Here is a 13179-nt window from a genome sequence, read left to right as displayed (position 1 = left end):
GCTTACCTCTATACTTCTGAAAGTGCAGGGTGCTACCAGGTCAGAACAGTAGCATTTTACATGAGTAATGATACAAATGACTACATAGGCTGCAATGGTGCAGAGACCTAGAGCCGGCATGTACATCGTTTCTGCCACTTTTCCCACCCTCTCTCCTCACCCAGTGCCAGGGGTGTGGCCAGGGCTCTGGAGACCCATGGTACGACTGGTGATTCTGCTAGTGCTCCCTTTTTGGAGGGTGTGCTTTCTGCAGTTTGTGGGACAGCACAAGATTCTTTTGGTGTTCTTTCTCCAACCTGCACCCATGAACTTACCAAACAAACAAATAAACAAACCAAAACCCCCCACGCCTTTTATCTCAAAAGTTCTATGGCTTTGTGTTTTAATACATTAGGACATAGCAAGCACCTTAGATCATGGGAATAGAATGAGTTAGTCTGAAACAACTGAAGGACAGTTCTGGCAGAGTGGCAAGGATAAAAAGAAATTACTAGAAAGAGGATGGCATGAAACTTTTAAGTCTAAACCAGCTACCAAAGGAATAAAAGAACTGTAGGCACATGTGTAGAACTGCTCATCCTAGTTTGCTATGAGATAACAACTTATCTGGAGATATGCTTGAGGTCAGATCAACAGTCAAGGACTGTATCTTGTCATTCACCCATTTATGAGAAGCTGCTGGGCAAGACAAACCGTTAAGCATAATACATAACAAAGCAATTATTCTTGTGTCTAATAGGTGCGCTGGTAAAAAACACCAAATGTCAAAGTAAGAGAAAGAGGTAGTACTTGTAGTCTGAAGTGCATTTTGACAATGAAATTCAGGCAGTCACTGAGTAGGGTTGGAGGAGATGAAATGCAATTAGCGATAAGTAGACAAGGAAAGGAGCAAGAAACAAAGAAAGGAGAAGATTTTGGGCTGGTAACTATTAAAAACAAACAAATGAACAAAAAAAAATAAGCAAGCTGGTAGGGTAGACCTAAGAAAGAGATTCTGGACATAGAAGAATCACAGAATCACATAATCACAGAATATGCTGAACTGGAAGAGACACACAGGAATCATTGAGTCCAACCCTTAGCCCTGCACAGGACTATCTAAGAGTCACACCACATGCCTGAGAGTATTGTACAAATGCTTCTTGACCTCTGTAATGCTTGGTGCTGTGACCACTTCCCTGGGGAGCCTGTTCCAGAGCCCATCCACCCTCTGGGGGAAGAATCTTTTTCTAGCACCCAACCTAAACCTTCCTTGACCCAGCTTCAGGCTATTCCCTCAGTCCTGTCACTGGTCACCACAGAGAAGTGATCAGTGCCTGCTGCTCCTCTTCACCTGTTGTAGTTTGGGATTACTATGTAAATTCTCTCCCCTGACACTTAACTGCCCAGGCCAGCGGTTAACAAAAGAAGCAGTTAACTGTTGATCGCTGGGGTGGGGGCAGGTTTGTCTCTTTTGGGTTTTTTTTGGATATTCTCCCCAGTCTTGGCTCGGCGGAACGGGGGAGTGGGGGCTCGAAGGAGGCAGGCTGCCCTGCTGGTTACTGCTGGGGTTTTCCTGGCTGTCTTGGTGCTGCCTACCTCGGACTACTTTTCGTGCCGCGCTGCTGCTGCTGCCTGCCTTGGATTTGCTGCTGGTTGCTCGTACCTTTCTGCTTCTTGGACGGGGAACACAGGGGGAAGAGACTGAGTCCATCTGAAAGCCCACTGCTCGTCTGTCTCGCTGGAGAGGGACTGAAACTCACTCTGCAGCCAGCCGGGCTGTGACAAGGACACTTAAGTATAACCTTTTCTCCCGGAGGAAAACCTGACGGGTTTTATTGTTGTTTTGGTTTTTATTTTCTTTCTCTTGTGGTGTTGGGGGAGTGGGTTGCACTAGTCTGTTTACATATATCAGTTATCCTTCTTGTATTAAAATTCCTTTTCTTAAATTTGATAAAGAGTGGTGTGATTATCGTGGAGAAGGCCCCTCCCCTGCTTGTGGGTAAAACATTTTGGTTTTTTCCCCTCAAACCGAGACATCACCTCACAAGGAAGTTCTAACTGCAATGAGGTCTCCCCTCAGTCTCCTCTTCTCCAGGCTGAACAGACCAAGTGCCCTCAGCCTCTTCTCATACGGCTTCCCATCAAGGCCCTTCACCATCTGCGTTGTGCTCCTTTGGACACTCTCTAACAGCTTAATATCTTTCATACATTGTGGTGCCCCAAACTGCACACAGTATTCAAGGTGAGGCCACACCCGTGCAGAGCAGAGTGGGAAATCTGGAAAGAAGTTTGAAATGGAGAACAAAGAAACTGCTCCATAAATAAAGAGGGCTGAGACAAAGAAACACTGCCTCTTACAACAGTAGTTTCTCCAAGTGGAAACAAACACGAAATATGAGCTAAGTACTCGGATCCTGGCCTGTAAGAGCACATTACGGCAGAGTTCCAAAGGGTTTCCATCATCTACTGCATTCTCTTCCCAAATCGCAGTGATCTGTTGCTGCAGAGAGCGTGACCAGGAGATGGCAGTCTAAGATACAGCGACGCAAGCACAAACCTAAAAGAGCCCGCTGCAGACTTGGGCTCTTCATAACTCAAACCGGCATGGATGTTTTTCACTCTAACATCAAGTTTTATAGGAACTTCTGGTCCATTATGCTCATGACAAAAATAAGGCTGTTTTAAGCATGGTATACTGTATCTTTGAGCATTTGACAACCTGACAAAGTGCAGAATAATATTCTTGAATATGGAGCAAAAAGAATTGCAACTTTTTCTTCCTTAATGACATTCTGTAAATTTCCTGGCACAGAGACTAAAATTAGGACGCTATTGAATATTGAGTAGCAGAGTGCTTATTCATGAGATGAGGCTATTTAACAACTCATCTAACTTACTAAATGTAATTGAACAACCGAAAGACAACAGGAATTAAAGGAAATCCCATTGCTAAAATGGACACATTTTTGTTGTGACATTATGAAGACTTATTTACTCTAAATTAGAAATTAATCCTGTTACTGTCCCTCCACTTTGGTTTAATTGCAGTGTATTCTGCTTATGTATGCAAGAGAGCAACTAACTCCAACATTACAGAAAAAGGGATTATCAAGCAGGGTCTAGAGGAAACCAGCTAGAACAATGCCATCTCTTCAACCTTACTGATAAAATGAAAGTTGCCACAAAAATCCTGAGGGAATGTGTTTACTTACTGCCATGTTTAACTTCATATACTGTGAGGGAGGTAAAAGAAAAAAAAGGTCAGCTTAAGCTTTTAAGAGCTTGTCCTATTAGTAATCACAAAAAAAATTACTAGCCCATGTGTACCTAAAGATGATGCATACACTAAACTTGCTGAACAGAGAGAACATCAGATTTTATTGAGACATTACATCTCTTCATATATATTTCACAGATATTTGAATGCTCTCTTATGAAAATTAAAATTCTTTTTGATCATATGACCTTCACTGGCATCTGGTTCTTCATTTGTTTTAATCTGTGTTAAAACTGTTTTCGTTTTTCATGACATATTACTCAATATTCAGTTATGCTGAAGTTTTTTTGTACATTTTGGCAGCTATTTCAACTGCTTGCTGAACAGTAATAAGTGCTCTAGTAATTAACTGAACAGTGTGTTTCAGTTTTAATTTACATAGAAATCATCAATTTCCCCACCTGGGGGTGCATGCTTAAGGGAGTAATAATTGTGAGTAACAGACCAAAATATCAAAACCAAGCATTTAAATATCTGTAGCTTGTAGTTTTTATGTTGTTTCTCCTTTTTTTTTTTTTTGGGGGGGGGGAAGGGGGAAGGGGGAGGAGGGGAGGGGAAAGTTTCCCTAACAATAGGAACAGGTAACAAAAAGAGTATTTTGCTTGTCTTCAGTCATGGTGGCCTGTGAAGGTCTATGGCATGCCAAAGGTACAACAAAACCAGAGGCATGGAATTGGGACTCAAACTGCCATGCAGAAGAGTAAATAATCTCACACTGCATTTCATGCTATAGTGTTTAGAATGCTTCCAGTATCTGAATTAGATCAGGTACCTCTGAAGTGTCAACATACAGTCACAACTACTCTCATTTGAGTTGATAAAAAAAAATTCATTATTTCCTTTTTCACATTAGTTCAGCAAAGCTGAAAATGTTTTAGGCTGACACTCTGCATTTCTGCTGGATATTCTTTCCATGCCCATTTGCTTACAATGTGAGTATCTGCTCCAAAGAACTACCCCAACCCTGCATTTCAACCATGCAGAGAAATGTGCTGAGCAATTAAAGAATCAAGTGCTTCATGCACATCAGTGCCTTTTGATGTTCTGCACGGGCATCTTGTTTGTGGCTGCTTTCAAAAAAGAAAACAAACGTATCAAAAGAAAGTGGAAAGAAAACTGTGTAATAATAACTATTTTTTTCTTGCATTTCCCTACAATCCTGCTAATTTTTCCTCAACGTGGGAATCCTCGATTTCTAAACATAACATAATCCTAATTTATAAGATTCTGTATTTCTCTTGCATGTGTCACTCTGAGTAGGGCAACATTATACTACCCAACAGCTGTAACTCTACTAGATTAGAACTGCCATTGACATTCCCAGGAGCACCTTGCCTCAATCCTGCTCAGCTTGAAGGACTTTCACCTCTACAGACAGGTTCGACATTTGGGGAGGAAAAGCACCTTCCTGGGCTCGTTCCTGTTATGGTCAGTGAAACTGGCTCATAAAAAAAAAGCATCATTTTAGGTTGAATGCACCTCCATAATTCTTTCCTACACAAAGTTTAAGGTTTGCTTTTTATTTGGACCTGTAACTTGAAGTTCAGGATTCTTTTATCAGTTCTACAGTGCCTCCACATAACATGGCAAAAATATCAAGGATGATTTATTATCTGATTTATTACTATTTCAGGTATAAATGGAGCATAAATAAGAACAGTTTGTCTCTGTATCACATTACATCATTTTAAAGGGAAATGTCACATAAACATATTTTCTTCTTGATCTCCCTTATGTAAAAATGTTGGCACTTTAATTTATAGATAAAAAAGTTGAGGCAAAATATTAAGTCAAAAATAGCCACTGTTTCAAGCACCTCACTTGAAATGTCTAGGGTCATATTTTTCATGTTAGAGATTTCACTTCCTTTCTGCAGGCAATTACTATTTGAGTTGATGGACTAACTGACAGGAGTAGAAGGCTGTAGATCTGCACAGGACATGATTTCACCAATTTTCATGGAAAGGTCCTTTATTTGACAGTGTCTGGGCATTTGGTTTGGGATTAATTTTAACTAGAAAAGAGAATTACAAGCAATTTCTGTATCTATTAGAATTTGAATTGCCAAAATATTAATACAGAAAGTGAGTTTGCTAATAAAAAGGGATAGAATAACATCTTTTCGTTTTACTGCACATTTAAATGCAAGTAGCTCCATTCTCTAAACTTCAAATCAGGCGGGAACAAGTTATGAGCAGAGAACCTCTTCAGAAATTCTAAGAACAAGTTACTCTTGCTAGTTGTCAGTCAGCATTTCTAAAAAATATATTTGTTTTTCAGTAAGTACTAGAGTGGTAGCCAGGGAGAAAGATCCTAGGGACATCTGCTTTAACAAGAATAAGCAGGTAAAACATTTTCAAAATATGAACAGGTTTGTTCAACTTGTACATATATATACACCATATGTTTACAAAAGGACATGACTAAAATTTCTCTCTGAAAATAAATCACAAAGAATTATTTTTCATGTATACAACATTTAGTATTTGCAACTTTCTGATCTATTGCATAATTTTGTTAGCAAGACACGGGAAAATATTTTTCAAACAAGTTGGTACTTATAAAGTAATTATTCTTATAATCATAGTTGTGTGGTTCATTTTCTAAACCTATTTTATTTTCTGGATAATGACATTTTTCATGTTCAAACTCTTAAAGGAATAATCTTGGGCATAATAGAACACATTGAAAATAATAAGACATACCTTGTTTAGCTTTACAAAATATTCCAGTCCAGCTTCCAAGGGATTAGTGTCACAGTTCACCTGTTAAAAGATATAAATTCACCATCCAGCTATGATGGACCATAGTATCCTTTGGGTTTGGGGGGATTGTTTATTCTTTCTGTTCATACTTCTATCTACTCTTGTGTCAATGTCTTCCATACTGCATACGTACAACTTCCATTTTGATACACTGAAATCTTCCAATATGTGATTAAAACTGTATCTACTATTATGCCTAATATAATATACAGATATGTAAATCAGTCATCTAAGTTTCAATATGTAAAGTAAACACGTTTCAGTAAGAAACATGATTTTCATCACAGCAGATTGGAACTTGCAGAAGACTGAATAACAGGTATGCACTCCATTTGCAACACAGCGGAGTCTTAGCTGGAGAGGAAAATAAAACACAAAGCCCATTGCATTCACATTCCTGTTAGGTGCAGGGGGAATAATTTGTTAGGCAGCATTTGAGGAAAGAATGAAAATAATTGTCACAAGGCAAAAAAAGGATGCCTAAATGCCCACCATTTCACTTTCTTGAGTTCTTTCATTTCAAAAGGAATTAGGAAAAAATTCAGGTAAGCAGAAATTATACTGATCTTCCCCAAATTCTCTAGACCCCCTGAGTAGTTCTTTATTGTGATTGAGCAAATTCTGCAGAAAAAAGCTAATGGGAAATGAAAAAGTTCCAAACACTTTATGAAGTCAGAATAATTGGCCTCTCATGACATAGTTATTACAGAAATAAAATATTTTCAGGATCTGTCAGCCAAACCTTTGATTTTAGAACACTAGAGCTCAGCAAAACCCTCATGATTTTGTTATTCACAAGCAGGAAAACCATCCATGAATCAAAATAAGTGTTGCTTTATCATCAGTGCAATGGAGTACACTAGTTATTTTTATGTAGAAAATCATCAGTCAGAATGATAGCAGTTTTTCCCACTCAAGGCATATTTTCTTTTCATGCTAAATTGAGAAACTTGTACAAATACCAGCTATGCTAACTCTGGCTAAAATCTGTATGGTCATTTAAAAAAATAAGGAAAAACCCCCAAGAAACAAACAAACGAACCCAACCACCAAAACCCCCAGAAAGAATAAAAAAGAAGTTTTTCTGACCTCTGCCCCCCAGGCTCGGAAACCCTTTTCCAGCCTTAAAGCATTCAGAGCGTATGTTCCAAAGTCATCAATTCCCTCTTTTTGGCCAGCTTCCATGATCGCACTGTAAAGAGCTAGAGAATCTTCTTTTCTATGATAAAGTTCCCAGCCCAATTCACCTGTATACCAAAAAGATTAATGGTTTCATCACCTCAATGAACTGATCCTAATAAATACACTCCTGTCCTTGGTCAAAAGTGGGGATCAATGCTGTAAGTGTTTATTCACAATATAGGGTTGATTAACACTCTAGAGTCAATTCTTCTATCTATATGGCAAGCCTAATTCCCTGCAAAACCCACCAGAGAATGGTGGTAGTATTATTCTAATTTAAACTGCTAACTGAAAACTCAGGGTAAGAAAAACACAGAACAACTGATAAGGAAAGGTCATATAATTAAGCCACAATGATAAATTAAGGGCATTATAAACAGAGATGACTTGGCAAGTGAACAGCAAATGTCACTGAGTGTAAATAAGAATGACTGTATTGTATCATATTTAGCACAACAGAAAGAGAATATGAATTACAAGGACTTCAGCTGCTTCAGAAAACTCTGAATTCAACCTACTACACTAGAGATGGATGCAAAAAGAAATAAAAAGTAACTGAGAAAACCAAATACTAAGCACTAGAGCATTACATTTTCAAAGCACATGACAAACACTAATATACGGTAATCCGAAAACAATTCTTGACGTTGATTTTGCAGCAAATACCACAGAGGTTATCAGAACTGGCCTTTTGTTCTGCAAAATAAACATTTACACTCTAGGATATTTCTAGAAAAAAGGTCTTGGAAAAACTCAGCACATACCCTGACCATATCACATTTGGAAATCAATGTACTGTGGTTCCTCCCACATTTATATGTCAAATGTAATGAATCTACTTCTTATGAATACATAAGATGACTTATTTTTCAACATAATTTTAGTGACTCTTTTTGTTTTATTCATTGTCTCCTTCCTTAAGTGAATATTTTTTCTATTTCTTACCTGTATATGATATTCTAATGGCAGTAAGAGCAATATTGGAAAGTTTCAGATGTTTACACTGGAGAAATTTAAATGAACCATCACTGAGATCCTCATTTGTCAGCTTCTGGAGGACCTGCCGTGCATATGGACCGGCTACACCAAGTACTCCCATCTCATCTGTCAGGTTTTCTATTTCAACTTTGAATCCACCTGATGTTACTTTTTCTTCAATCCATCTGCACAAAAAATGCAACACTGGTGTTGCACTTTTTATGAAAAATAACTCATTTGGATAAAATTACAATAAGAGTAACTTTTTGTTAGTGTTCGTCTCCCCATCAGCTCCCCATCCCATGCCTTCTTAAACCCAGAAAAACCATGTGCTACATTACTCAAATAGGTGACTGATGTTAAACAGTGTTTCCAGGTGAGACACTGGTACAGAAACACAAGCATCTGAGACACAGCCAGAAAAGAAGAGAATTAAATGGGTGGAACAGTATTTTCTAGATAAGAGAAGGAAGTGATCCCATACAATGACAAAATATTTGGCTTTGGATACAGAATGTGTTAATAAAACCTCAACATACAAAACAGTGAGCAAAAACCACAATAAACGTAAGTCTCCAAATAAATTTCTGTGACAACAGAAGTGCAGAAGCAGGTTGGTTCCTTCCTGAATAGAGTAGTTAAAGTATTGGCAGAAAGTTCAGTTTGGGTTTAATAAAAAATAACAGCTGCAAAATGTCTTTCAGGAAACTGAGAAAATAAATAAAATTAGTATACCTAAAAATCTTAACAAGTGCTAGATTGTTAAATGGTGTTAAAAGAACTCAGGCACAGGGGAGTACCAAACAGGACTGCAGAAAATCTGTAGAATTAAATACATTAGGTCTGACTCTGCCGTTTGGTTCCTGAATGTGCCAATAGTCCTACTGATTCCCCTGAGACTATTATTAAATAGCACATTATTCTTTGAATGTTAGGGTAGCAAGTTTCAGTTTTTTAAGTGTTGATTCATTTTCATTAAGTGATTTGCCAGCAGTATTCAGTAAGAGCACTAGAAATGTCAATTCCAACACTTGAAAAGTAATTTAGTGACATCACCCTGCAACTGCTTCTATTTCCTTTCATTTTGTTGTTTCGCTTTGTGACCCCAGAGGCCAAGGCAGAAGACATTACCACAGTATCACCAAGACTGCACTCCCTATCTGTATAGGCCAGGTCAGTGCATCTGGAGTAATCCATGTTTAAAGCCAATTTTCTTTCTTGCATAACAGAACACACTAGAAAGGAACAACCATGCTGTGTTACATCATACTATGCCAAACACAAATAGGTTCAACAACAAAAAAAGAACTACGTCCAATTAAGTATATTACATAACTGTCAGTTAAGTTCTCCATCTTTTTACATCATCAATAATCCAATATCCATTTGCTTGTACTTCAGGATTTAAATCAACAAAATTTCTAAGAAATTAAAATCCATAAGTAAATACAGTTTTTATAAACTCTGAGAAAAGTTTGTTGAGTGAAATTGACAATTTGGAACTTAGTAAATTTTTTTTATATATTAATGTGACTGTCTAGAACTATGTACTCACCGCATAAAAAATAAACTAACCTCAGATCATGGAGTTCTGACCCTGATCCAGTTACAAGCATGAATTCTCCGGGACACAGTTGAGAGACTGTTAGCTCAGCATAAACTTTTCCTCTTGGTGTTAGCATATGGCTTATATTTGTGGTACCCACCTACAGAGTAAAATTTGCATTTTTTACTTATTAAGAATGCAAAATAAAACCTTTGAATTCTTAAACATCATGAAATATATGGTTATATGTCTTCATTTGAATGAAATAATTTTTTTATGTTTGCTCTGCTGTGCCATATTAGGGGTGGAGAGAGAGGAAATTGGCCAAGCTTAAGCTTTATAGTGGAAACAATGTGTTTTTCTTTCTAGACAAAAATGGAATTATTTAAAATAAGATGAATCAAGACCTTTATAAACACTTGTTAATAATTCAATACACAAGGCATTCTTAAGCTACATTTGTTTTAAGAAGGCATTTTCAATGCAAATTCAGTCAATTTTACTTCGTTGTCTCATCATCTGAGTAAAAAATCCTACAAGTTATTGACATAAATATTTTTTTTTCAATCATGTGAATAAGGCTTTCAGATCCCAAAACAATAATGTACGCTTTACCCCTTACTTTAAAGAAGGAAATACTGAATTTGTTTATGCTTTTGTGGCCCTGAGTTATGTACGCTTTTACATTTTCTGTAGTTGTTGACTATGAATCTACATCTCTGTACCTTTGAATCAGGTTCTTAATGTCTAGAGGCAAAATTTCAAATAACAGTTGCTTAGCCGTGACCATAAAACACATACATGTTCATACACGTATCATCCACAGAAATAGAAATACGAATATGCCATAGCTGTTGTGCTGGTCTGATTCCAGAGGCAGAATTTAATCTATTTCATTCTACTTTCACAGAACCTTGTCGGTCAGCCAGTCAGTGCCCATACTCCATACAATGAATGGAGAAAGAAACAATATTGCTGGTATTAGGATTCTCTTGCAAGGTCATATTACATTAATAGAGTTACTGGCATATTACAAGCACATAGTTGAATTTTCAGGACCTGATGCTAGTCACACTCAACCCAGTTGTGATACAAGTATATCTCCAGTAACTCCACTCATTTATTTTATCATGCAGGCAAGCATGAGTGATACTAAAAATCAAACATCTTAAATAACCACCTGTTGCAAATACCAGATTTTTAAGTGGACTCATAAACTGTACCTTCTTCTTTGCCATCTAGCTTTCTTTTTCCTCCTTGCAGTGCTGATTAAACTTCATAGAAAGCATGTGATTTGCTCTCATAATTTCCTGTTTAATCTTGATTTCCCTCCACCATATAAATACATTCAATGAGTGTTATCCATACCTCTTGATGACACAGTTACCCTGTCTCTACCTCAAGCTAGACAGATGACAAACTTTCAAACTTTCATCTATATTGTTATCACAAAATGAATACAGTAAAAAACCACAATTACATGACAATTCAGGTTCTTCTTTCTCCTAAGATACCAAACTTGTGTACATTCCTCCCATTCAGCTGACTCTCACCTCTGAGAAGAACTTATCTGCCTTCATATCTGTAGTCTCTGTACCTACTGTTTCCCTATGTTTCCTCCCTTTGGTATTTGAAGCAATGAAAACCATTGAAAATGAATTCTATGCTGAAATGAGCAAACCCCAAGTTTGTAGCACTTCAGAAAGGAAAAATCAGCTTGCTGGAGCTGTATCTCTAAAGTTAAAGATACTACATGTGAGCGGCTGACAAAGCAGAAGGACAAAATGACTCATGGAACACTACAAAAAAATGGAGAACAAGAATAAGAAACCTGGGGTAGTTTGTCACAATGTGCCATTTTTGATCACACTATGAGGATGTGTGAAGAAAGGACAGGTGTGAGGTGAAAGCTAAATCTCCTGAATATTTGCAACCCTGCCTGCACCATGCAGCCAGCTGTAAAACAGAGTCAGTATGAGAGGGAGGAAAACAAGCATGGGTAGTATTTGCAAAAAACAATGAACAAAGCTGCTCACTTTGGAATTCAGGAAGAATGCAACATCTAGCTATGGCCAGGCAAGAGAACATTCTACTGTTCTGCTGCCTCAAGCTGCCAGAGTACACCACAGTTCTAGGCAGGTAGCTGCTTAAATCTACTGTAAGATTCACTTGCACTTTTTTGGATAAAGATGTGAAACACAGGAAGCTCTGCCTAAATGTGAGGAAACATTGCTATCCTTGGAGATACTCAAAAGCCATCTGAATGTAGTCCTAGGCAATGAGCTCCGAGTGATTTGCTTGAACAGAGAGTTGGACAAAATGACATAGAGAATTCACTTCCAACGTCAACCACTCTGATTTAATGATCTGTGTCAAAAGGTACTTCTACTTGGGGCTATTCTAGTATAAACTCACTGTTCGTGCCCTTAACTGAATGCAATACGTCTGATACAGAAATTTCTCTGCATAGTTGGTATCTGAAAGATATGGCAAGAATATTATGCTTCATCTTCAATGTCTGAAACAGAGCTGATCTGCCTAAATCCCACATTACACCAGTTATCACTGTCCCGTTTACCTTTGGAACAACATTTGCAAACAGATGATCCAGCAGCTTAACAGAATCTGTGCCTTTTACTCTAAACTTGCCAAATGGTGACAGGTCAATCACACCAACTTTTTCCATAACCTGTTTATACTCACGACCCACAGGGTCAAACCAATTTGTGCGCCGAAAACTGGGTCTGAAACAGAGCAGTTAGAAATATTAAATACAATTTTAAAATGTTGTGCTCTTTTCAGCAAAACACAGTCTTTAGTTACTTCAGTTTAATAATCATCCAAAGGAGATAGACTTTCCTAATTGTAGGGAACTTACCCAATATTTTCCTTAGTCTAACACAGCTTAATAATTAAAATACTTTAACTGTCATTTAAGTTTAGGTGTCAAAGGCTTTATTTCTGAACAGCAAAATGTGTCCTTTATTCCTTTATGAGCATCATTTAAATTGGGACTCCAGTATCCCTGTCGAAAATAATTATTTGCTGGAAGCTCCCTGATGCAGGCAAGTAACTAAGTGGGCAATCATAGAGGAGGAAAAAACAAGAAAAGAAGATCAGGCTTCTCTGTTCTAGACAATTATGCAGAGAGGAATGAGCTTCTTCATGAAAAGATTATACTGTGCTGCTGATCAAATAATAAGAAATGGAGAAAAATACACATTTGTAATGAATGAGTTGTTTTCCAAGCTCTTCCTTGAGCTAGGTTGCTCCCTGCTATACCAAACCTGTAACAGTTACAGGATACCTCGATGTGTGTTTCAAAATGTCTGCATTAGCAGCACAAAATGTATTCTAAACTATGGAATATGCAAGAATAGAAGGTCTACCAAATAGATACCTGTAGCTGAAATGAATGATAAATGTATGCTTCTCATTAAATTTAACTT

At 37.6% G+C, this 13179-nt stretch overlaps 1 protein-coding gene across 1 annotated transcript in view; it reads right to left on the bottom strand.

Annotated features, from left to right (window-relative positions):
* Window positions 1–13179, bottom strand: part of DMGDH (dimethylglycine dehydrogenase) — a 40421-nt gene that overhangs the window by 5489 nt on the left and 21753 nt on the right. Inside the window, exons 10-14 of the mRNA XM_071581674.1 lie at window positions 12309–12474; window positions 9760–9890; window positions 8152–8369; window positions 7114–7271; window positions 5965–6024 (exon numbers count right to left, since the gene is read on the bottom strand). Of these exons, the coding sequence (XP_071437775.1) occupies window positions 5965–6024; window positions 7114–7271; window positions 8152–8369; window positions 9760–9890; window positions 12309–12474 (733 nt within the window). The remainder of the gene's footprint in view (window positions 1–5964; window positions 6025–7113; window positions 7272–8151; window positions 8370–9759; window positions 9891–12308; window positions 12475–13179) is intronic.

This window comes from Pithys albifrons, chromosome Z (assembly GCF_047495875.1).
Source record: "Pithys albifrons albifrons isolate INPA30051 chromosome Z, PitAlb_v1, whole genome shotgun sequence".
NCBI lineage: Eukaryota > Metazoa > Chordata > Aves > Passeriformes > Thamnophilidae > Pithys > Pithys albifrons.
The sequence above is the reverse complement of the archived record's forward strand: the minus strand, read 5'-3'. Positions and strand labels throughout refer to the sequence as shown.